Source organism: Mycteria americana, chromosome 3 (genome assembly GCF_035582795.1).
Source record: "Mycteria americana isolate JAX WOST 10 ecotype Jacksonville Zoo and Gardens chromosome 3, USCA_MyAme_1.0, whole genome shotgun sequence".
NCBI lineage: Eukaryota > Metazoa > Chordata > Aves > Ciconiiformes > Ciconiidae > Mycteria > Mycteria americana.
The window spans coordinates 52,867,566-52,892,860 of NC_134367.1; the positions used below are offsets into that span (position 1 = coordinate 52,867,566).

A 25,295-nucleotide genomic window follows, 5' to 3' on the forward strand; every position below is an offset into this window, starting at 1 on the left:
AGTAATCTTCACAGATAAACACAGAACATTTATGTTATAATCCTTACATTGTAAATTACATTCATTATTGTACTCAGTGCATTATATTAATTAAAATGCATATGAAAAAGTGTATAGGCATGATAGTCATTGCCTAACAAAGAGGAGTTGACACTAATGACAGAAGAGGGCTACAACAGATATAAAACAATTTGGTTAGGTCAAAAGTGATTTGGGGAAAGATGGGAAGAGCTTCTACTCCAAAAGTAAACAATATTCTCAATTTCAAAAGGACAAGCTTTGATAAAGAAGGGAACTTATTCTGAAGTCAGGGACTGAGGAATTCAAATATTGAGGATAATATAATTATTTTAAGTGAAAAGGATAAAAGTATGTGGACTTTATGCCTCAAGAAAGTAGGGAAAGTTCTACTGAAGGGCTTCAGAGCTAGCTGAATAAATAACCACAAGCAAAACCCAAAACATTTACAAAATGGCAAAGAGGATTAAGCACAAAGGAAATGTTATCTGAGGGATCAAGAAAAGGAAGGACAAAGTGAGAATTGCCAAAAGTCAAGCTGAGTTAGACTTCCAAAAAGATATGAAAAACAAACAACAAAAAAGATTCTTCATCCCCATAAACAAAAGACAATAAAGAAAGGACTGTAGTTCTATGAAATATGAAATGGAGAGAGATGGAAGATAATCTTGGCAAAAGATAAATTGCACTTTGCTATTGATCTGAAACGAATACTTTGCCTCGGTTTTTAACGAGTACAATGACTGATCATGGGAGCGAAGATAATGGTAGGAGTGTGTGGAAAAGCATCGTTCAGAACAAAGGTAGAGCAGAACTCAAGAAAATGAATGCAGCCTGTTCAAGAGACCGCATCTTCTCCACTCGATTCCTGAAGGGAACTAGCACATGAGCTCGTGGGTCTATTGCCAGGTGAATGGAGAGGAGCAAATTTCACACCCATCACTGAAAAGGTGGCTAATTCCAGCAGTGGTGTTTTTATAGCCCATCACCATGACATCCAGGTCTGCAGAACACACATAAACTAGTAGCAATTACAATTTAGGCCAAAAGTGAAATTCCTAGCCTTTTTATTTCATTCACCTGTTCCAAATGTGATTGAGTGATTATTCTATTTGCCAAATATTTGCTGCTGGATACGTAAGTTAAACTTTGAGAAGCTTCAGTAATTTCATGTTTTTAATAATACATAATATACACTGTCCAAGTATTAAATGTGTGCTACTTCTACTATTGCGATTTAATGTATACAGAATTTTACAAGACTTAGTTGTCAAAACTTTTTTTTTTTTTTTGTCAGCAATTGTCATTTGTCAGGAGATAAACTGCGTGGCAGTACGACACTTACAACTATCAGTCAAATCTGAACTAACTGCAGAGGAAACCATAATGGCATCCTGAAAAGGATTTCACAGAAAGACAATTCTTTGTATTTACTTTCCTCAGTTAATTTAGAAGGATATTTGCTGGTTGTAGACAATAAATTCATTTATTCAGTAGAAAATAAACACGAGGTGCTTGAAATCACTGTTTTGAGCTAAAAATAGTTTGAGTTACTGAAAGATCATTGCTGCTTGTTACTATAATGACACAATTTAGAATTTCTATCATGTAGAACAGTCCAGATTTGCTGAGAAATTCTGTTTCATGATTTTTGACTCTCTGAACTGTGAGGTTGGCTGCAGTTGCTGTCCTCTCCGTAAGCAGAAATCTGAGAAGTGGGGCAAGTAAATCAGCATGGGAACAGAGGAGCAGGGCCAGGTTGGCAATATTAGAGATGAGTGCTTTTGTTTTTAAAAGAAGGGAAAAAATGCCTTGAAAGTCATGCATTCTCTGTGCATGTACACTGGCTCTGTAGCAACTTGCTTTTCTGTTCTTTTTGTAGCAACCATCAAAACAACTGAGGAAGAGACCAAAAGTGCTCCTCCTCACAGCACACTACAGTTTTTGCTTCTCACGGTCACGTACCGGGGTTGCATAGAATTAGCGTAACATAACCTTTACATAAATATTAACAATGAATGTTCTCCTTCACAAAGAGCAAGCACGATTCTTTGCTGCAAGTTGGGTGGAGGACTGGTAAAGGTGGCTTTATTCCATATTTGAACCTTCATTTTTCTTGGCAATGCCTCTCACGTAAGTTGGCAGCTCTAAATTACTTTGCTGCCACAGCCCCCTATGGATCATTGCAGCAGCTCAAAATAGCTGTTCAAAGTGAGGAAACATCTACACAAGGAGCATTCCCTAGGGAGAAATTTTGAGAACTCTACAGCCCCTTTGTGCTACTGGGAAAGTGTAAAGAGACTGGATAAGAATACAGAATTCATCATTGTCCTTTCCGTACAATAAAACATTCATACTTTCTCATCTTTCTTTCTGGACTTGATTATTTGTTGACACCAAGCTTGCCCTATTCAAGAATAAGGGTAAGAGCAAAGACTGCTTCATGCTAACTCTGTGAGCTCTGTGTTCTGCAATGAAAATGGGGAGCAGCTTCAGCACCATACAGGCTTGCATCTTGTTTCTGACTGCCCCAAAGCTCTGTTTTGGCATGCAGGAACTCTGAACCACTCTGACTGTTGGGCTTGGTTACACACCTAACATAAAAAACATGCAAAATGGAGTTGATATAGTTACAACAGTTTTTTACTATATACAATTTGCTCCTGCACACAGGGTAATGTACCTGGGCAGTTACGGCCTGTTGCGCCAGCAGATTACTACAAACGAACCAGATCATAAACAATTTTTGGCCCTGTGTCTCACAATCATATGATGATATCTGAGCCTTCCTGTCTTCCCGACCCTTCCTTCCTCCAGATTCAAATGTTTGACTAACGTTATTAAATCAATTTAAAAGCTGCTCTAGTTAAGTTACTGCAGCCCCTTTGAATGGGCATTTTCAAGCCCGATATTCCTTCAGCTCCTGTTCTGCCCTTTATCTCTGGGTAATCTCAGTTGTAAACATGAATTCAGCGACCATCTTTCCAACGATGACTCACAGAACCTCCCTCTAATCCACAACAATCTCCTTCTGTCCTTCCTGAAACCTCAGCCTGTCTCTCAAACAATACTTTGTTCATATCTAGTTGTCAGTCAAGTTCAAAAAAGAGCTTTCAGTGTTTCCCTCCTTTCTCTCCTCCACCTGTTTTGTGTGTATCTTTCAGCAATCCAGCCTCTCATGAAGGAAGGCCTGCAGCTTCAGCATTAACATAAACCTCTTTTTAGGTGTTCATACCCATGCTCTCTGGCTTCAAATATACTACATCACCCTGCTACTTTTCTATCACATCAGACAAAGTACTGGTCTCTGTTTTCAAATTCTTTTACTGTTTCATCTTACTCAGCGTTGAGATAATTTCCCTCCTCATGTCAGCTGGTGGTACTGGGCTGTACTGTCCCTCGTTAGACTTCCAAACAAGAACTTCACACCATTTCAGAGGTTGTCCTTCACACTGAGAAGCTTCCTAGAAATAAAAAAGAATTTACTTCATTTTTTTAAATGTCATCCTCCTCTGCAGTGTCTTAGAAACATTCTTATGGGTGACTGGTGTGCCTTAAAACCAAGAGACAACAGTCACAGCTAGTGGGTTAGGCCCACTCAGACTAGGGTCTGGTAGCAGGTGAGAAGACATTGAAGTCCTGAATTGGAAAAGTAAGAGACAGCACTAGTTGAAGGGGGCAGACGAGAGCACAGCCAGAATGCTGGAGTTTGTGCGCACGTGGTCCAAGACATGGGGTGAGGCCACATTACAGTCAAAGATCAGGAAGTCAGAGACTCCGTACTACACAGGATCCAAGACAAGAAAAAGACACATCTGGCTGGAGCAATGCCACACAGATCACTTGCAAACAGAAAGTACGATTGAGTACCTGACTGCAAACCAGGGACTAACGTTAAACTAACAGGAGGCAGGGCTAGGAGCTCTTATTATGGATCCAGAAACAAGGGCAGGGTGGGGCTAGTATTAAAAATAAACAGGGAATATGGCTGGGCAGAGTTCACAAACTCTCAGCTATAGTTTCATAAGCACTTTAAGCCGATATAACCCATCATGGCTACTGAAACAAGTGGTCCTACACTCCCCATCCATAATTTCTTGTGCATGCCCAAGCACAACCTCTTATTTATACCAACATAAGCATTTATGTAGCTGGGACGTGAAGTGGCTTGGGAAAGTGATGCAAGTTAAAGCTGATCACGATTAAAAACTATTAACCATGATTAAAACTAAGTAGTTAGCATTAAACCTGATGCAGTCCACTACATAGCCACGAAGTGCTTGTACTGGCACAAAGAAGGAGGCAGAAAGCAGGCAGAAATAAATGGTTGAGAAAGGAAGACCTTTTTATGGTAGTAACGACTTACAGAAAGTTAATAAAAAGCAGTGAAACCACAGCACTGGAGAACACATTTCTCTGCCAGCTATAAGGCTGCGTTAAGGGTACATACAGTGGCGACTAGCCACCTAGGGAATGATTCACATCCAGCTGCCTTGGGAATGACTCACTGACTCAGTTGAGTCACTCCTCTGCTGGTGGACAGAGCCCACTGCCTATTATGTTGTCCGATACTATCTCACTGTCTCCTAGTAGGGACTCATTCATCTGTCCTCAGCCATCTGCTGCTGCTTGTCCCACGCTTTATATTGTAAGCTCAGTGGGGCAGATAGTATTTTCTGTTCTTCGTTTGTTCGGTAGCGAGGGTTTCCTTGGACTACAAAGTATTGCAATAGTGGACTATAAGGTATTATAATATTGATGAAAAATGTTTTAAACTACCATAAAGCTGTTTAGTTTGCAACAATGTGTTCTAAATATTAAAAAAAAAAAAAAATTGCAGGTAGGCAGGTATTTACCCATGCATATACACCCACTCCTCCCCGGCAGACGCTCTCTCTCCTGTGCAGCGCATTCGGCTGCACATGCTCTCCCCGGTCACTTGCTCCTTCTGCCACACACACACGTGTAAGTTCTTACTTCTTGGTCACGCACGCACAGCCCCTCGAAGGGAAGAGGGGAGCGGGAATTCCGTTTGAACGCTCAGTTAAGCCTCGTCTTTACTAGCTAGGAACCTACGTTCAGAAAGCGCAGAGGGAAAGAAGCGTTAGGTGCAGAGGGAGCACTGCAGCTTTGGCCCGGGAAGAGGCTTTATTCTCGGGCTTGCTCCTTGCTACGCGCGTACTCGTTTCGGGGTTTGCTCCCCCCGTCGTTTCTCGGCCATGTTCAGCCCTGCTCGCCCTCGCACCCCCCCCCCCGATCACTCACTACCGACCATAGGCCGAGCTTCCCCCCCACCCCCGGGGGCGGCGCGGCCCGACGCCGGCGCGGGAGCCACACCGCGGCCCCGGGCGCTGCCACTGCTCCGGCCGCGCCGCCGCCCGCTCTGCCCGCTCCCGCTCCCTGCGGGCGGGCTGCAGTGGGTGGGGCCAGAGGAACCGGCATATGCCTCGACAGGCGTCAGCGCCGCCCTATGGGAAGCGGAGAAGGGCGGGCCCGAGCGGCGGCGGCCCAATGGCAAGCACGATCCTACGTGATGCAGTTACCTGCGGGGTATAAAAACGGCTGCCTGCGCGCTAGCCCCTCGCTTACACAGTATGGCCGGCGACATTAGCTAGCGCTCGCTCAACGCTCTTCTCTGTAACAGGGGAACACACGGACTGCAAGGAACCGAACCGAACCGCATCGCCTGCCCGCCCGCACCCCCGCTCGGACTGTAACCCTCTCACACACGCTCACGCCGCATCCGCCGCCGCGCACTCCGGGTGGTTTTCGCTGGTTTAAAAAAAAAACAACCTTTTTTTTTTTTTAAATTAATATTAAAAAAAAAAAAAAACCTAGAACGTGAAACCCGCCCGGGACGGACTGGGACCCGGCGGCGGCAGCGCGGCCCGTGCAGCAGCAAACGGTAGCGGCCGGGGGCGGTAGTTTGGTTGTCGTTAATTTCTGTGGTTGTTGGTTGCCGAGTTGTCTCACCATGAAGGAGAACGGTGCACACTTCTTCGAAGGGACCGAGAAGCTGTTGGAGGTGTGGTTCGCCCGGCAGCAGCCCGCGCAGCAGGAGCCGCACCAGAGCAAGGGGTCCGGCGATCTTCGCACCATACCCAGGTCCGTTAACGGCCGGCGTGGGGGGGTGCGGCGGTTGGGAGCGCTGCCCTTAACGTTTGGGGGACGGGAGGGGCCGGTGAATGGCCGGCGCACGCCGGGCCCGGGTGTGGTGGCGGCGGGCGAGAGTGTGCGAGAGGAGCGGGGCGGGGGCTGGGGGGTAATGGCTGTGCGCGGGCTGGCGGCAGCGCTGACGGGAGGCTGGTTCCGGGGTGGCTCGGCAGAGCCGTTGGTGGCAACGGCCGCGCGCGCGCGCGCGGCGGGCTCGGCTCCTGCGCGGCCGCCGAGCTGTCGGCCTCCTTCCTCCTCCCTCGGTGACAGCCCCGGCCTCTCCCGTCTGCCGGCGCAACGCCGCCGCAGCCGCGGGAGGGCAGGGGGGTGACCTTCCGCCGCCCTCCACAGACCCCCCTCAAGGCCGTAGAGGCAGGGAGCCTCCCCTCGTCCCGGGCGGCGGGGGGGGGTGGGGAGGGGTGGTAGTGGCGGGGACGGCGCGGCGCGGAAGCCATTCCGTGCCGCCACCTCGTGCAGCCCCGTGCGGTCCCTGCTGGCAACATGTGGCGGCAGGGAGAGGAGAGCCGGGCGTGTGCCGCGCCGGCCAGGAGTGCCGGCGGGGGGAGGCGGCTGGCGGAGTGTCGCAGTGCTGCTGGCGGCCGGGGGCACGGCAGCGGCGCCCACTCCTCTGCACCAAGCCCCCGCGCACGTTGCGGCTCCCGGCAGCTGTCTGGTAGTGGTTGGCCCCACTCGCAGCGGGAGCCGTGGAAGTCTTTTTACGGCGGGGCTTCATGCTCCCGCCGGCTTTGGGATAGGGGAAGGCTGGGAAAATCCCTGCCCGTTGAGACCGGCTGTGCTGCGGAGAGTGGGGGACAGGAATCTCGTTCCCGGAGCTGGAAGGGGAAAGGGGAGATCCCTCTTGCTGTCGCGACGAGGATTGATGGTTCCCTCACATGGCCGGTTTCGCAGCGACCTCTGGCACTGTGTAGCTGGACAGGTTCACAGAGCGGCTCTCACGGAGGGAAGCGGGCGGTACGCGGGAACCCCTCCCGTGTCTCCCTGTGGCGTGGTAGGCACCGGAGTGGGGCCGGCGGCGGGGGGGATGCCCCCCCGGAGTGTGGCTGGAGCCACGATTTACACGTGAGTCCCTTGGCTGGGCTCCCGGCTCCGCGGCCTCTTCCCCCATTGACAAGTTCAGGCCAATGAGAGCCGGGCGCCGCGAAGGGGCGGGGCCGCGCCTGTCACCCAATGGGCATCTGCGGAATGTGCTGGCGCTTCTTTCACGGCCGCCCAGGGAGGAGGAAAGGCCCGAGGCCCGCGCGGCGCCCGCTGCACACGTGTTCCGAGCTCGGCCCTCTGCGGGGCGGCAGCTCTTCCCTCCCGTGCCCGAGGTACGCCTGCTCGGCCTTTGTTAGCGCAGTAGCCGATGGCCACCTGCCGGCACGCGGGTCATCTTTGAAGCCATGCTGGGCAATGAGATGTCTTTGCTGTAGCTTGCCAGTACAGTATTTTATAGCGGGCAGTCTGGAAAGACTGTAATACCTAGACTTCTGACTTGTGATAATCAGGGGTCCAACCGTAGATCTGCAGAAAATGACGTTCTGGCACAAGTGTCCTGGAAGTGTCATAAAATGGGAGTTGCAAGCTTGAAGTACAAAGCAAAATCTGCTTGTGGACCCAGAACTATGTACAGGTTTATAGGAGGGACAAGATTGGTATGTAGATGTAATTGGCTGACATAGTTGAAAAACGCAGGCTTGTCTTAAGCATACAGGGCAAATTTGAAGGTTATCTTTATGTCAGTAGTTTACTATCAGTATGGTAAACTGTTCAAGTTTCCAGGTTCAGATGGTAGCTGGAAGATCTGGTGTTCTTAAGTGTATCCAGATCTGCTTCTGTACATCACTGTTATCCAGTGCTCTTTGGTCAGAGAGCTTGTCATGATGTATTGAATGTTTGAATATGGTAATGATGGTAGCATCTTCATTCAAAGGCATACTTAGCATATGCTATTTGTCTCTTCCTTTGTTTTGGTGTTTCTCAGCAAATTTCCTGCGTGTATATATTGGTAGTTAGCTATCCAAATATGTGAATTGCCAGTGGGCAGATAACTGCCTTTGCTGAAATAATGAATAGCCCATGTTGTGTGTGTGTATACATACACCACTAAGCTCATGTGTAGTGGAAGCTTCATTTCTGTCATGCCAGAAGCACTGCAGAATACATGTTTAGCTCTGACCTGTTGCTGTAATGGGTAGTTTGCTCATGTAACTTTCTGACTTGTGAAGATATTTAGAACTTTTTGAATAATGTGCTAAACATGGAAATCATCAGATGTGGTTATACAGGTCTTTGAGATTTAGCGGTATAGTAGATACCACAAGGTAACAACTTGTACAGTTAATGTGCAGGCAATCCTGGAAGACTGTTGCAAATCCTAGCTGAAATATGTGTAGATGATCTGAGTTACATAGGCACTTCAGGATTCCTGTCGTGTTTGACTTTAAATGTGAAAGATTCCAAAAGTACTCGTATGACTTTGCGTTAATATGCTGTTTTGGACCCTACAGGTCTAGTTAGAGATGGCATTCTGCAAATGCTTTTGTCACTGACACATTCATGCTCTCTGGTGTTCTGTTTGTCAGTTCAGGCTCATGTTTACATAACTGCAAACAATTTTTAAAACTGCTCAATGGCATTTAATGTAATTGCAAGGCAGGTACTGTGACAGTTCCTTTGTATGGTTTAGATATGGCTGTAAAGTTTTAATAGAGTAGATACAAACTGTTAACTGTTGAACATGTGGTCTTTAACACGGTTTCAGAGCTGTGAGCAAGCTTTGAAGGCCTTTGTGTTAATTGGCTCTTAATATAAGATGTTAATTGAAGCTGTGTGCTTTTTTGGTAGGCAGCTGTGACATGCCTGAAAATTGCTGTTAACCTGTGTCCAGGAGTAGTTATCAGTGATGCTGTGTTGCTAGCATGAAGTGAAGCTTTATAAACAGTCTCTTTTAGAAAATTGTTGGAATGAAATTATTTCCTGCAGTTGATAGATGCAAATGAAAAAATTCTGAATACAATATATCCCACTACGTTAATTCTATAAAGGCAATTGAATAAGCTAGTTTATGTTGAACAGAACTTGAAATCAAAGCTGAAACTGTGGAACAATAGCTAACTTAGAATCAAGTTGCAAACCAGTTGAGCTTTCCTTTTGTATTGTAATACCTGCTTAGTAGTGAAATGTGAGCCATTCATCTACTGAATAACTAAGCTGGTGTTCAAAGCTAAAAATTTCCATGTTGTGTGTGGTTGCTAGGGATTAGATATTTTTAAGTCTTTGCTAGATATTACCAGCAAAAAAAGGAAAAAAAGTTTAAGAACTGATGCAATTAAGAAATTTTTCAATTTTTCCTCCTATGGCCAAGCCTGCTTTAGAGAAGAGTTTAGGTAAGTGCAAAGGATTTCAGAAAAGGCCTGTATGGATTGTTTCAATATGTTCAGTAAAAGTCCCAACTGAAAACTTAAAGAAAAGCATTGAACATGGGCTTTACTTTGTTGTTAAGATTTGGGGGGTTTTTGGTCATTTGCTAATCAGTTCTGCGAAAAGGTCTTGTGGTTGAAATGGTAGCAAGCATCTGAAGATGTCTATCCTACTCATATTCAAAAGTGGAATGAAGTGAACATTTTTGTGGTCTCGAAATAATTGACTTTAACTTTAGTGCTTGTTCTCACTATGCTTTGTAAAGCACGTTTTTAAAAATAGCCTTAAACTATGTATAAAAAAGTAGGATTTGCTGAAAACATGATGAACATGCTGTGAGCCCTGGTGTTTGGTGGTGAGAGAGTAGTGCATTCACTGTCCCCACAGTAAAATCAGCTGTTGAGTCCTTCAGATGATGTGCAGCTATGCATTTCCCATCTCAAGGCTTATCATGATCTTGAATGTACAGATGTTTGAAACCATAGGTTAATGATGCAAGTATTAAGAGTGCATATCTCAAGCATTCAATCCTGAAGAATACTCTGAAATTAAGCTTGTTTATGGACCCTTAATGTGCTTCCTATCTCTCTGTTATGTGGACACACAAGAAACTGGAGAAAAAACAGTGCAGTAATGAGCAATATGGAGTGACACTGATGTGAGATTCTCATCCTGTGCTACGTGAAAACTGCCAAGCACCAATACAGTCAAGCATCTGATATGAGTCCTGTAAATACTTGCTTTGTACTGTACCCTATAGCCTCAGTCAACTCACTGCCGCAGTGCCGCTGCACCTCTACCCCCTCCCCTGGGCCTTAGCACCATAGCAATGTTATCTGCCTGTTTTCTCAAACAGTGAAGATACAAGGAGGCTGGGCCATGAGCCCTATCCTGCTTACTCCTGCAGTGCTTTGGAACAAAACAGTGCGGAGGCTGGGAAGAAGGTGGGGTAGGCAGGATTGTGCCAGGATAAGGGCTTCTGTCACTATGTACTTGCTGAGCTTTTTTACATGGAGATGAAAGGTAATCTGGAGAACTTCATGTAAGAATTCAGTCTTCCCCTCATCAAAATTGGTACTCATAAACTAGATTTTAGCAAGCAAGTTCAAAATTACAGGTGAAGTATGTTTGCTTGTAACTCAGTTGTAATTAAAGAATGGTTTCACACAAAGGAAGCAAGCCCTTTTACGCTGACTGCTACTGATTGCAATACTGCTCGTGGGAAGTTAAGACTTACGTTGAAGGCATTTTGATATTTTCCTACCTTACCACTGAAACTGCTAAAGAATTTGGTTAGTCACTTTCTGTCAAAGATCTGGTCCCTTACACTCCGCAGAGCATCTTGTTAAAATACGTAGCTACTGGTATATTCCTAAAGGGGCTTTTCTAATGGCTGTTACTCAGCCAGGAGAACAGGAAGATTTGAGGCTTATGGTAGATACTTGCTGTGTTACAGCGTGTTCCTTCTGGAGAAGGTTACACTCAAACTTGCCCTGAATGTTGCCTGTAAGTCTTGTTGAAGCCCTGATAGTGCCTATTGGGGCTTATGCTTCCTTAAACGTCTTTGGCATCAAGGTATGTTTTGTCCTTCAATATGAGAGACTTAGGAATACCCATCGAATATCTTTGGATGTAAAGGATGGAGTCACCATTCCATGTATACTGCTGTAACTGCAAGAATGACAAAAGGCCTGCAACAGGAGCCTTATGCAGCCTTTAAAGCACTATCTGTGGCCATCTTTGTGCCATTGCTGAAATACCTTGGTGTCATTTGGGAATGATTCTCTTTAGTAGTTGGCTCAGGACCTTCTAGGTAAGAAGTATCTTGTGAGGAGTACTGCTTGGAATCACTTTTGATGTGGATGCAATTTTCCATTCAGGTGTCTGTCTTTAAGTCAAAATTAAGTGCATGTCCCTGGAGACTCTCTTAAGTTTAAGATATGGGAGATACACAGAAAGACTGTCTGCATCTATGTTCAGAGCATATAGAGGGTGTGTGGTTTTTGTGCACTCCACAGATAGTGCTGAAGTAAAATTATTGAGTTGCCAGTGTCTTGTGTCTAAAATCAGGGTGTGAACATAGTTCAAGATAATCTATCTTCAACAGCAATTTATAAACTAAGTTAATTCTCTAATAGGAAATACGCATCTGTCTGCAGAAAAATACACCAGCTGCTAGGAGGTGCTTTAAAAAGCTTGTGATTTTTGTGTAGTTGGTCTGTACTGTATCTACCTGTTTCAGGATGCTTGAAACTAATGTTGCAACTCTGCTGACACTGATATTTAGCCAGCTTCCATGCTCCTCAGCTACAGGTCCTCTGCATAGGCAGGTTAAGCAAGGCATTGAGTTTGACTGTTCTGGATCATGGTATTGGTAGGAATTTGCCTACTTAACTGTAGCCTGCTAACAAGGTAACTGATTTATCTGTTGGCTCCTAAAAATACTTAGTAGGTAACAGGTGAGGGAATAAAAAGTTGCTCTGCAGTTGAACACTTGATTTTAAAACAAGGTCTTACAGTAAAGTAAAAGATTAAAATAGATATTACTTTGATTACTACAGACTTGTCAGCTGTTCTATTTTAATGAAAAGCTATGCAAGAGTATGTACAGAGCTGAAGCTGTCTTTAGGAGTTTCATAGGATTTCCTAAGAATTCCTGCCCTACTGTAAAACAACTTTTCCTCCCAGTGCTCTCTGGGCTGGGTACTGCTGGGTACTAGCAAGGTACTGTTACTTGGTGGGATGGGTTGGTGGGATGGTATGCTTGTGGAGGCTGTTAATTGCTGATAGGAACAAGTTCTTGATGTAGTTCATTATCTCTTTAAATTGCTGTTATTCCTGTCCCAGTTGACCTGAAACAGCAGTATTGTGCTACTGCCTGATATGCTTGACTCCTGTGTTAAGACCCTGTTTTACCCCTGAAGGTAAAGGCTCAGAATAGACCAATAACTTGCATTCAAAGGTAGGGTTTTATCTGGCAAGGAAAACTTGATTTATAGGTTACTTATTCTTCATTTCTCAGAAATGTTAAACAAAGGAGCATACATGATGGTTTGGAACTTGGTTGAGAGGGACTGTTGACTATTCATTTCATTACACATTTTAAGCATATTTCCTAAAAATAAATTAAAATACTTCTCAGTTCTGGTAGGTCTTCCATACTGACATATCTGGGTGGCAGTTTGAATGGAAGTTACTTGCACTGTGGTGTAACAAGTCCATGCTGATAAGGCACTAAACATTGCAACACAGGTACAGGAGTAGATTGCTAAACTTGTTTGGTTTTTTTTGCATGTTCTGCTAGTCAAATACAGAACAAGCAGCTTGCTACCATTCAAGCATGGACAGTTTTTCACACTTGTAGATGTATTCCATTTTGATTTGGTATTCTCTGAGCATGTGCAACCATTTAAGATGCATGGTGCTTGCCTATTGGAGAAACTACTTTCAGTAGGTGTCAGTTATTTGAAATTTCAGGAACAGGATCTTACAGCTTTGGAATGAAGTGGGTAATAAGCCTACATAACAGCAAGGAACTGGTCTCAAATGCATTTTCAGTTTTGAGTTCCAGTGGATGCAGGTCTGCTACAGAACTTAGCTACCAATGATTGCCATGCACCATATTCTATATGCTTGGCTTGAGTATAGGGAAGCAATCTCCAAAGTGTTTGGAATTGTCCTGATATCTGGCTATGGGAAAGAATTTAGGAAATAGTAATGCAATCCACATACTTCCCATTGAAAGGGGAATTTTGAAGAGCAGAAGCCCATGATAGCAATTCATTAAGAATTAGTCTCTTTGGTTTCCCTTTCTCAGCTGGAGGCTTTGCTTCCCAGTTACAAGTTCACTCAGTTATGAAATAGGAAGTAATGTTTTCAAGTATTTCACAGTTACTAACTTTGAAAATTTTTACTTGACAAAATGGGATTAGCTGCAATACATGTACTGATAATCATTGAAATACTATTTTTAAGGTGGATTCTTTGTTTCCACTTTAAGTGGGGGTGGATGTTGCTTGTCTCTAACTAGTAATGCTTAAATAATTATACAGATTAAAGAAAAGGAAGAAATGCAAGAGTTAGACTTCTAGTGAACTCAGGGTACTTAGTACAAAGTAGTCCCAGATGTTCTTCCTTCGCTCTGCTTTACAATGGAAAATGTCAAATACTAAGGTCGTCTTGTTTAAATAGATTATACCGAGATCAAATCCAGCATGTTAGTGGCCTTTCTGTAGTTTTCTGTGCTTAACTTTAAAATGCATACAGGTACAGGCCAGTATCTCTGTAAAACTTCTCCCTAATGTGACCAAGTCTCATCCTGGGTGCTGCAACCCTTTGTTAGTCTATTTTATGTATGCTTCTGGATCAAGCCTGACATCTTGTGTGTTTCTCAACTTGTAGGCTTTCTTCTGTAATGCTACTCTAATCAGATCAACTGATGAATTTGCTTGTTATTCCTGTAAAGGCTGAACGCATGAACATTTTGCATATGCTTAGCTATCCTTTCTGTAGTGGAATAGTGACAAACTGAGCAAAGCTCAAATACGCAAAGGTCTTGTGCAATTGCAGGTTTCAGCCATAGTACCTAAATACCAACTATAGTACTAATGAGCATAACTAGGGACTTTCTTTGCATGGTAGACTTTGGACTTAATATGCAATATTGTATTGTTGGTAGTATGCTGTACTGATCCTTTATTGTTGGACTACTTGAACACCAGAATTGTTACATCTTCCTCTACTAATATGTGATTAAAACTTAAATGAGCCATTTCTCTGAAATGTCTGCACTGAATTGCACTGCAGTGATACTTAAAGAAAATTAAGGTTTTGCCTGTCTGACCAGGTAAGAAGCTTGTGAAGGCTGAGATGTGTGCTCTTGCAAAGCCTGAGGTAGTTACATACACTTAGACAAGTACAAAATCAGATTTGTAGTAGTATACAAATGCGGGGTTACTGCAGCTCAGCATCAGGCAATGGAAGGGAACTCTGCCTCAGCTTTCATAAATGCTATGTCAGATGCTGAGTGTTTCTTTAATGGCGAATGAAATATCATCAGTAGTGGTGCTGGAATGATTTAAACAGTTATTCCACCATACTAAACCAAAGGAACACATGACCTAGTTCAGTTTACAGGAAGAGTATAACAGGATGTTAGAGGGAAGATACTAAGGCTGGCAAATTCATGCAGATGTGCTGTAGCTTCCACAGAAAATGAAATCCTTCAGTTCTGTCCTCAGCAAAATGGCCTGATTGTCTAGGAGCATTTAAATAGGTATAATATAAACTATTTCGCTCTTAGGATTTACCAGGTTTTTCAATGATGAGCAGATGCTTGCATTTTCATACATAGTTGAGTATCAGGAACAGAGCTAAACCCAGTCAATGACATAAGCGTAGAGCTGAATAAATGTGTGGGACTTTATCTGAGCATTAAAAACAAGCTGTTTTTTTTATTTGACATGCAGATTTGAGTGGTCTGTGCTGTCATGTCTATAGTTGCAGAAGAGTATTTCATCAAGGTTCACTAATGGGGGTGGTAGGGAAAACCTCACTCTGATTTTAAGTATGGTTTTAAGTTTGAGCTCAGCGATATGACTAGAGTCATATCGCTGAGCTCAAACTTGTTCAGATGTGCCCTTAATTATGAGGAATTTTAAGATGCATAGGATTCTCTTAAACTAATTTTTTATAGCTTCAGTCTGATCTAAAAGGAGGCTATAGAGTGAGTTTGGATGTTAAGGATGTTCTGGTTGACACCTGTATAAATATACTGGTTTAGTGCAATATACACTTTAAAAGGGAAAATCCTCAAGTATTAGTAGTAAAGGTACAGAATTCAGTTTCAGGAGGCATTCTCAAGTGAGGGACAAATTAAGGCGTTTATTTGCTGGGGTGTTTAGAGAAGCAAAGAACATTTGGATATTTTCAGTTATGTGTACAGCAGAATCTAAAACTTCAACTTTGCAAATGGATCAGTTTTCTAGGGGGAAAGATTGGTGGCTGTTGGAGGAACCCTGCTGGTAGAATTAACAGTGAATGCTCTGTCCTGAAGTACAACTATAGAGCTTTTGCAGTGTCAATCAAGGGAGAGAGGTCTGACTCCTGAGGAAGGATTAAGGCTGACAGTTATATGGGCAGCTGAGCCAATCCAATAACTTGCTTGGTGATGAAAAAATTGCAATTCTTCTGGTGCTCCCAGCTGTGAAGGGTCCTGTAGTTGTTCTGGCTCTACTGATGGGCAGCTTAGTTTTATGCTGGGTTAGTAAATTTCTTGGTTCATGACTGGTCTGAGCACAAGAGCCAGCACAAACCTGCAGGTGGAATATGCTGTGGGAAGGGAGGGATGGGAGAAGTAAGGCAGCTGGCAGTCTTGTAATTTTGCAACTTCAGGAAGCTGTATCTGTTCCTGTCTGCTTTATAGTGAATTTGACTATATTGGATTCTACTAATCTGGTGTAGGCACAAGACTGAAGTGACAACCAAAGTAGTTTTTTGCAAGTCTGTCACTTCTCATGAGTACTTGGAAGTCTTTCGGCTTAATTAAGCCCTTTGATTTTTTTTCAGTTTCTTACTCAGTCTACAAGGAATTTTATTAATGACAGTAAAGAACTGAAATATTAAACTTCTACCACTATAGTGAAATGTAGCACTGTAGCTTCAACTTGTGCTATGTGAAAATAGTTCAATTTTCTTTCTTGTAAGTGTAATAGTCCAAACTATTTGCTATAAGTCTTTTGTTATTTTCTAGAGGTAGAAGGAATTCAGGATCAAAGAGGAATTCAGGTCATTGAGATGTACTGGTTTTTGGGGCTGGTTTTCAATTCAGTTATGGACTTGAGTCTAAGCTGGACAAATAAAACATGTTAATCTTAACTTGCTGGTTTATTACTCTAGTAGTTGCCAATGACTACTGTGATGGAAGTACATGGAGATTCAACCTAAAGCATACCTTAAGTTTAACAATTAATTTTATCTTGGCACAAGTGGGATGCAGGACTTAAAGCTATCCTGACTTGCCTAGTTAGAAGCTTGGGGTTGCTGTTTGACAGTTGTCCTTGTGCAGCAGATTACACTAACAGATCTTGAGGAATACTTAGCCACTGGGAGCTAAGAATTGGATATTACTGTATTGTGTTAGACAGTTCCTATATAAAAAGTCCTCGCCTTTCGTGCTGTCAGATCCAGCAACTCAAGACGAGGTATAGTCTTTTTGGGCTATACTTTTTACCTAGGGTTCCAGAAAGCTTTAGTTTAACCTGTTTGTGCTCTTCTATAATTTCTTCACAGGATTGAGTGGGACAAACTTCTGGAGAATGTGCATTGTTTGATCATAAGTGTGACAAAAACTGACAAGCAGGAAGCTTATGTACTCAGGTAAGCCATTAGCTTATTCTTTTAGTCTCCAAGTGGTACAAAAGTTAAAGCTGTTGTATGGGATCCACTTGGCTGAGAATCCAATCTTGGGTTAAGATCCTGCTGTTCATGACTACAACTTGCAGGGTCTGCTAATCATAATACTATCATGCTTCTGTTCAGTAGCAGAAATGTCTTCATAGTTACCAGTGTTTGTCTTTTTTCTTTAAAAGGATTAAGGACAGGGCTGTGGTGTTTCTGTACCTGATCATTGAATTTTATCCAGGGATAAATAAGTCTACCCAATTAAGAGGTTTAGGATTACTTCAGCAGAACAGTGCATGTAAGTGTCACTTTTAGGTCAGCAAAAACTGTATCAGTAGATCGCTTTTAACTCCAGATAATGCAATCAAGTGGAACAACTCTTGCAGCTGAGCAAAGGACATCAGTTTTAACTCCAGATAATGCAATCAAGGGGAACAACTCTTGCAGCTGAGCAAAGGACATCTGTAAAAAATGTAGCTTTCCTGAAATCTTGGGATTTGTGTTGTGCCCTTACAACTAACTGCTGCACTACTTTTGCCATGTGTTTTTCATCTTGCAAAATACTTTCATGCTCTTTCTACATGAACTTTACAGACACATTGACATTCTCTGTTTTACTTCAGATTACAGAAACTGAAGCTTTTCTACTCTGAAGGACTGCCTTGAGGGCAAGGTTGGGCTAAGAGCAAGCTAGTCAAAGAAACTGTGCCGAAGTCTTGTTTCCACAAGCTTCATGTATTTGAAACAAAATTCTGAAAAGAATGTAATTAGTTACAACTGCATCCTGGATGAAATATAACCTTTACTTTGAATTCTTAAACAGCATTCCAAACTGAGTTAGTTACTTAAGCTAGATTTATTCCCATTGTTCAGTTACTTGGTGAGAAGATACTTGTTATACATGTTTGTGTTCTGGCTCTAGTATCATTGCTAATCTCCAGTTCAGTGGGACTGTAGTTAACTATCTGACTTACAGAAATTAACTATACATAAACTGTATCTTATGCAAAAGGCATACTGTATAGCTGTACCTATAGTCTCATTGAGACTTCCTGTCCCTGTGGATAGGTGCTGATTTACCTCTTCCCAGTAGTCAGCTTTCCTAGAAGATGCAGCCAGACAATTTATGAAATTCTGTTAAGGCTTTTGCCTTTTTTGGGTTGAGTTTCTCATAAGCTTTATTTCAGCTGAGAAGGTCAGATTTCAAGTCTGACCCTGTTCTGTGTCTGGGTTGAGAAATTAAATTCTGTGTCTACGTTGTGTACTCACTTCACAGCACATTTGTATTTCTCGAATAGATTGAGGATATGTAATGCACGTAGTACCTCTTCCTGTAGTGTGGTAGCTGTGTAATATCACGCTTGCAGCAGGTATTTGTTTTGGGAAATCATAACAGCTCTCAAATGTTAGCTAAAATCTATTGGTTTGATCCATTTGCCGAGCATGTTTATGTACCATATGCTGAATGTTCACTTACAGTAATGCATTTGGTTGGGATAAGAACAAAGATCTAACCATTCTCCCCTGGCTTGTTTAATATAGAGCACTTAATATATTTCTAACACTTTTTTTTTTTACAGTGAGAGTAGCATGTTTGTCTCCAAGAGACGTTTCATTTTGAAGACGTGTGGTACCACCCTCTTACTGCAAGCACTGGTTCCCCTGTTGGAGCTTGCTAGGGAGTACAGTGGGTTTGACTCAATTCAGGTAAGGTGCCAGAAATGCTGCATATTCCTTAGAATGTACAAAAAGCTTTTTACTTTTTGTAATTTGAATATTTCAAATTCACTGGCTTTATTAAATATTTTGAAACTTCCTTTGCCATTTATGTATGCTTCCCATAATGAGAAGATTGTAATATAAGATTGCTTGCTCTGCTCTAAGATTCAGCCTTCTATTTGCCTCTTAAAGGATGCTAACTTACAAATGCTATTGTGCTGAGTTAAGGTTACTTAAGGGTGAAAGACTTCCATGCCCATATTATCAGTGTTGAAGTCACTGATGTTTTCTTGTGGAAAACAAATGTGGAAGTAGGCTGTCTCCTGTAGCTTACAAATTAAGCTAGGGATAACCATATGCCTCTGAAATGGAAATACAGGTAGCAGCGTTTTGACAATGAAAACATAGGTTCTGTGAAAACTTATATTAAATGCTTGCTTTTTTCTAGATTTTTAGATTCCAGGTGGACAGATATATTCAGTATCTAAGGTGCGCTTTTATTTTTTTCAGAGCTTCTTTTATTCACGTAAGAATTTCATGAAGCCTTCCCACCAGGAGTACCCACATAGGAATTTCCAGGAAGAAGTAGAGTTTCTTAATGAAATTTTCCCAAGTAAGTTCATTAACCTTCAGCAAAGTTGCACAGCTTGTGAGGAGTGACAAGCAGTACAATACATGCGGGCTGCCAGGCCATTCATTCAGTAGTCCTTGCAGTTCTGTGGCCGGCACCAGCTTCATCTGCATAAAAATCAAAGGCTATAAATACTTATTTTCTGAATTTTTGACACTAACTTGCCAAGATCAAAACTTAAATCATACTAAACTTGACACTCAACACCTTGTCTGAACTGAGGTCATCTTCAGACTTCCAAATAGTGTAGTAATTCAGTCTGCAGAATCCAGCTGTCACTAACCCTAAAAGCCTCATTAAAAACATAAAATAGTAATTTAAGAACTAATACACTGAAGAAAAATGTAAGGTTTTCTCAGAAAAGTTGCTGCACTAAAGATTGAATTCAAACATTTAATAAAATCTAAAACATACAAGAATAACCCTGAATTTCAACTACTGGCAGAAAAGTAGTAGTACTTAAGTACTACTATAAGTACAGATAAGTACTTGGAGTACTTATCTGAGTTATTTGAAAATAAATGCTAATCATAAATTCATTAAATAGATGCTTAAGAGTACTAGGGTTTCTGTCTGTGCATTGCTAAAGCTGTAATCTGAATTTCCTGCTAGTAGGCTCTGAACTGGGGTGTCCAGACCACCTTCTGAGGGAGCCTGTTTTTCTGGTTATGGGCTTTACATTCCTGAAGTTAAATGCCTGCTTATTTGATACAGATGCTGACTGTATCAGTGAACCTCTTAGTGTTCTGTGAAAGAACTTCATTCTACTATCTTTAAATATGAAATGAAGCTATCTCTTGCATAAAGGACCAGCTGTGGTATGCTAACTGGAGACTTTTTTGTCTTTTCAGATGGAGCAGCTTATTGCATGGGGCGTATGAATTCTGATTGCTGGTATGTGAAGACTTTGAAATCTTTGGGGCTTACAGTAAAACTTAACTTGGTGCTGCTAACATTTATTACATAAGTGGTTTGTATTTTATATAGGTACCTGTACACCCTGGATTTCCCAGAGAGTCGGATATCCAATCAGCCTGATCAGACACTGGAAATTCTGATGAGTGAGCTTGACCCAGTAGTTATGGACCAGTTCTACATGAAAGATGGTGTTACTGCAAATGATGTCACTCGTGTATGTTTGCTTGAAAACTAAGCATTTTTGGGAATGGTGGAAACTGGGCAACAAAATGCTTAACTTACCGTTTAACACAAGGGTTATTTTTTTGGTAGGAAAGATCTCATAGAAAATGTCAGGTTAATCTTTTGGGAGTAAAATAGATTTGACTCTAGAATGTTTTTGGGAATATAACTTCACATTTTCAATGCCCCTGCTTTAATCTATTGAATGGAGCAATTTGCAGTGCTTTGGGTGATTGGAAGCTTATCCTCTGAAAAATGGAGGAATAAGAATAAAACCACAATTGAGTAACTTCTGCTGAAGGATGGAGATTACGAGGAGTAAGACAGACTGAAGATAATGAATGCCAAGGGATTCTAGGTATCAAAATTAAGGTTTGATCATGGAGCCATTTGGATGGGGGGGGGTGGATTTCAGGTCTAAGCATAACTCAATGGTTTTGCCTCCTCTTCTCCTTTTTCCAAATGGGAAAGTCCTGTGACATGAACAAGTTTGTGACAAGTACATTGACTTCATCTGGTTTTCCATCTTAGGCTTTGATTCTCATACTGTATTTGCTGTTGAGATTTGGCTGTAGCTCAAGTACTGTGTGGGAAATCAAAGTGCTTGGGATTGCACTTCATTCTAGAGTATAAAGAAGTATGTTCTCACTCCAGAGTAAATGTAAACAGCTGTCACTTTGTGGATACTGGTTGAACAGGAGCTCAGTTTTCCATTTTAGTTGCAGAAGCAATTATGTATTAGATTTCTAAGCTGTTCCCTCATCTTGGAGGTACGCAGCTTGGTCTGTAAGAGGCTAAGTATCTGATAACTTGCATGCAACTTGGCACTCAGTCACTTGATAAGTGACAGGATGCAAAGCAAGTTCATCTATAGTGGTACAAATTATCAAGCTGACTTGTTATTGGGAGAACTCTGGTCCCTTGAATTGGTGTTCGTTCTGCCTTTGAGTTAAATCTAAACGAGTATATGGATGCATGATAAACTGAGTGGTGTAACTTTAACTTCTATTTCAGATGAGTGGAATTCGTGACCTGATACCAGGTTCTGTTATTGATGCTACAATGTTCAATCCTTGTGGGTATTCAATGAATGGGATGAAATCGGATGTAAGTTTTACACTTACTGATAGTTAATGTTAAAATAAATAGTAATTATTTGGTGGTGGTAATATATTTTTTTTTTTTCAGGGAACTTACTGGACTATTCACATCACTCCAGAACCAGAGTTCTCTTACGTTAGTTTTGAAACAAACATAAGTCAGACCTCTTATGATGACCTGATTAGAAAAGTTGTAGAGGTTTTCAAGCCAGGAAAATTTGTGACAACCCTCTTTGTTAATCAGGTGAGTTTTCTTGCATTAGCTTGTCAGCTCCTGAAATGCATTTAGACACAAACAAAGCAAGGCTAGAGATTTTTTTGTTTTACTGGGGCATTAGTAGTTTCCAGTTCGTCTCTGTTTGGATGGTAGTTTCTTTGGAAAGTAAAAATGCTCTTCAGTATTGCTTTGGCATGCACTAAATCTGATCTCCAGAAAAACTTCAGAAAGATAAGGCAGCCCAGTCTCAGTATTCTAAGGACTTTCTGTGCAGTTCTGTAGAGGCATACTTTCTTGCTTTGGCATTTGTCTGGATTTGGCTGCAGCTGTCAGTTGTAGAAGCATTGCTGCTGTTAATGGTGATGCTGCCAGCTGATGATTCATACTAAAAACAGTACCATACATAGGTAAGAGTCGCTGCTTGGGATTGAGACTTCCTGCAGCACTGTCAGGCATGGGTTTGAAGCATGTTGGTAACAGTATCACAAGAACCACACAAAATACATATTGTGCTAGTCCACCTTTAAATGCTACATTTAAAAAAGTAAATTTCACTTTTTTGTCTTCTAGAGCTCTAAATGTCGTACAGTGTTTTCTTCTGCCCAGAAGATTGAAGGGTTTAAACGTCTTGATCACCAGATTGCCCAATTCAGTGATTATAATTTTGTTTTTACCAGTTTTACAAAGAATCGCCAGCAACAGCACAGTTGATTAAGAATGAAGAAAAAACGCAAAAAGAAATCCCATATAGAAGGTGGTGGTTGCTTTCTAGTTAATGATTCAGGGGGCCATGCTTTCCACTCCCACCACCTTGTAGTTGTGGAAAGCCCTAGGTGTAATCATAGTATAACCATTTTGAATTGTATGCATTATTATATCAAGGAGTTAGATATCTTGCATGAATGCTCTCTTCTGTGTTTAGGTACTCTATGCCACTCTTGCTGTGAAATTGAAGTGCATGTAGAAAAATCTTACTGTATGAAACTTTACAACACTTGTAAAAATGATTCAGGTAGAATTACACACAGTATAGTTTTTCTCCAGGTATCACCAAAAATTCCCCACAGACAAGGCTTTCGTCCTCATTAGACTTTAGCCTCAACCTACTCACTGGGGACAGTTCTCTGTTAAATTGTCACTCTTTTCTTTTTTTTAATTGATCTTGTGATTTCAGTCTAAAACAGTTTCTGACAAACTCTTACGATTTCTAATGAAACTGATTCCTAATTAACACTTTCATGTTTGGAGAAAGTTCTTAAAACAGTTACAAATTGTTTTGCTACTACAGGTGGTGGTTGATTTATTTTTAAATCGGACTGACTTTTCATGCTCTACTCAAGCTTATAGGAATTTGCTCAGCTATACTGTAGCACTGGGTAATGCATTGGTCTTTCACCTCTAGAAACTTGGGTATCGGTACTAATGCAGGTTAAATTTCATCTTACCTTAATGCTCATTTATCTGTCCACATCCCCAAGCTGTCACACTGCTACACAATGGCAGAATTTGAAGAAGGTCCAAGACTTGATAGGGGAAGAGCTGGGTGAGGGTGCAAGTGCTTTGGCATAGTTGTGTGACAGCTTTGCAAAGTGCAAGTTCATGTTGGCACCAGGTATTTTCTTTCCTAATCACCAGTTAAGTCAGACTAAGAAGCTGGTGCTCCTGAGCACTGGCAGGTAGATCTAGTGAAGGAGTGGAATTTGCCAGGCTGGGTGTGTTGGTTGGTTTGGATTATTCTCAGTAAAACCTGTGACCTACCACTTCTAACTGTAAAGAGTGCTTCTAAACTGGTCCAGTGTCACTTCATTTTGTTGTTCCAAGCAAAGCTAATGCCTCTATCTTGTGACAGTCCTGTGACATTGTTGTGCATGTGACTTATGTTGTATTTGAGTGTTGTGACTTCATCTGTTTTTTCCTCCTAATTACTAAGGTGGTTCCTCTTACTGTGACTTGAGGGCATTAAGTGAAGGCATAGAACAAGAACTGTCTGGGACACCTGGACAGAAGTGAAGTAGAATGCTATTCATAGAACATGAATAAGTGTGTAATTCAAAGTCACTTTAATGGGTATTGACTAAAATGCAGGCTTTAAAGAGCTGGCACACTTTCAGCTATGTTTGCAAATACTGGGATTTTAACAGCTGTGAGACCAGCATGTTAACTACAAAATTGAGATTATTTTTTTCCCCCCCTCTTGTCCTTGCAATGTTTTGACTCTTTCTGGTTTGACGCAATGGTTTTTTGTTCCTTCCGTATTTATAAATGAAGCACTTTTTCAGTGCTTCTAAACTAAAGTCTGCTTGGTTAGAAATCAAGTGGTTGGAACATTTTGAATTTTTTATTTTAAGCATATTGTTGATGTTCTTTACCAATGTTATCAATTACATGCTGTAAATGGCACTAGTGCTTTTTGGTGTTAATATTGAGGACCAATATTTCAGTGTGGTTTTGTTCTTAAACATTGTCCCAGCTGACCTGACATTTGTTGGCTCGAGGTCCTTTAGACTGAAGATCCCTTTTCAAGTAATACTGAAATACACATTTTACAAATAGAAGCGTAAGCCTCGGCTATAAAAATGAAAGCTGTTGAATGGATTATTGAACTATCTAGGGTGATCAGGATGGGGGGGGAGTATGGTGTTTATAATTTCTGTGGTGTTAGACTTTGATCATTTAAAAATATCTGTACCACAACTTAATGCTTCAATAAAAGTTGGCTTAAATTGTTTGTAGTGATGATCCAGCAATTCTACCCTTCACACTCTTCATGCTTTTTGGTACCAAATGGTTTAATTCTGAAATAGGTTGATGTGTGTCTTGTCCTAAATTACTTTAAATTTACTTTGCCCTTGTAGGGGATGCATCTCAACTGTTACCATGTTGGTAGTTTAAAATGAGACAGCATGTCAAAGGAAGCCAGATGAAAATGTTGTGCTGTTCTTGAGGCTAAAAATGTTTGTTTAAATGAACACACAAAGATTTGAGATCTGCTGTCTTCACCTAACCTGAATTTTTTCCTCAGCATTAAATATTTAAAGTAGTCCTCTGAGTTAAGACAACTCCTGCTTCTGCTGGTCTTAAGTAACAAACTCTGGCATACATTTATGGTACTTAAGCTTAGACTGACTTTGAGAATTCAAGGTGAAGTTTGTCTCTTAAGGTAATGTAGGCATGTACCTAATCTGGATAGTAAACTAGACCAGAAGCTAGTGGCTAGGAATGTCAGTGCTAAGCAGATGCAACCAACATAACTGAAACTTCCTCAATTCCATGTGAACAGTCCTGCCGGAATAGCAGCTGCAGTTTAACCATACCTGCAAAGCTCTAACAATGCTGATATCCTGGAAAGTCACCTAAACAGGGAAAATGTGTTAGTGTTGAAGGCCTAATACCTTTAAATTATTCATGTCTGAATACAGGTTTCATTAGTCACCCAGAACCTCTTCTGTGATGCTAGACTTCTCTAATTGTGCTTTGGATATTAAATAGTAAC

At 41.8% G+C, this 25,295-nt stretch overlaps 1 protein-coding gene across 1 annotated transcript; it reads left to right on the forward strand.

Annotated features, from left to right (window-relative positions):
- The first annotated feature begins 5,616 nt into the window (after window positions 1-5,616).
- AMD1 (adenosylmethionine decarboxylase 1) lies at window positions 5,617-24,530 on the forward strand. Its single transcript, XM_075498560.1, has 9 exons — window positions 5,617-6,123; window positions 16,885-16,971; window positions 18,576-18,702; window positions 19,225-19,327; window positions 20,197-20,239; window positions 20,333-20,477; window positions 21,500-21,592; window positions 21,674-21,829; window positions 22,373-24,530. The coding sequence occupies exons 1-9, from the start codon at window positions 5,993-5,995 to the stop codon at window positions 22,511-22,513; spliced, it is 1,026 nt and encodes a 341-aa protein (XP_075354675.1). The 5' UTR covers window positions 5,617-5,992; the 3' UTR covers window positions 22,514-24,530.
- The last annotated feature ends 765 nt before the right edge of the window (window positions 24,531-25,295 follow it).

Bases quoted from the DNA above. Each gene is read 5' to 3' on its own strand.
- AMD1 (XM_075498560.1), top strand. From the start codon at position 5,993: ATGAAGGAGAACGGTGCACACTTCTTCGAAGGGACCGAGAAGCTGTTG. The intron at 20,478-21,499 runs GTATGTTTGCTT...CTTCTATTTCAG, and splicing joins CTGCAAATGATGTCACTCGT to ATGAGTGGAATTCGTGACCT. The intron at 21,593-21,673 runs GTAAGTTTTACA...TTTTTTTTTCAG, and splicing joins TGAATGGGATGAAATCGGAT to GGAACTTACTGGACTATTCA.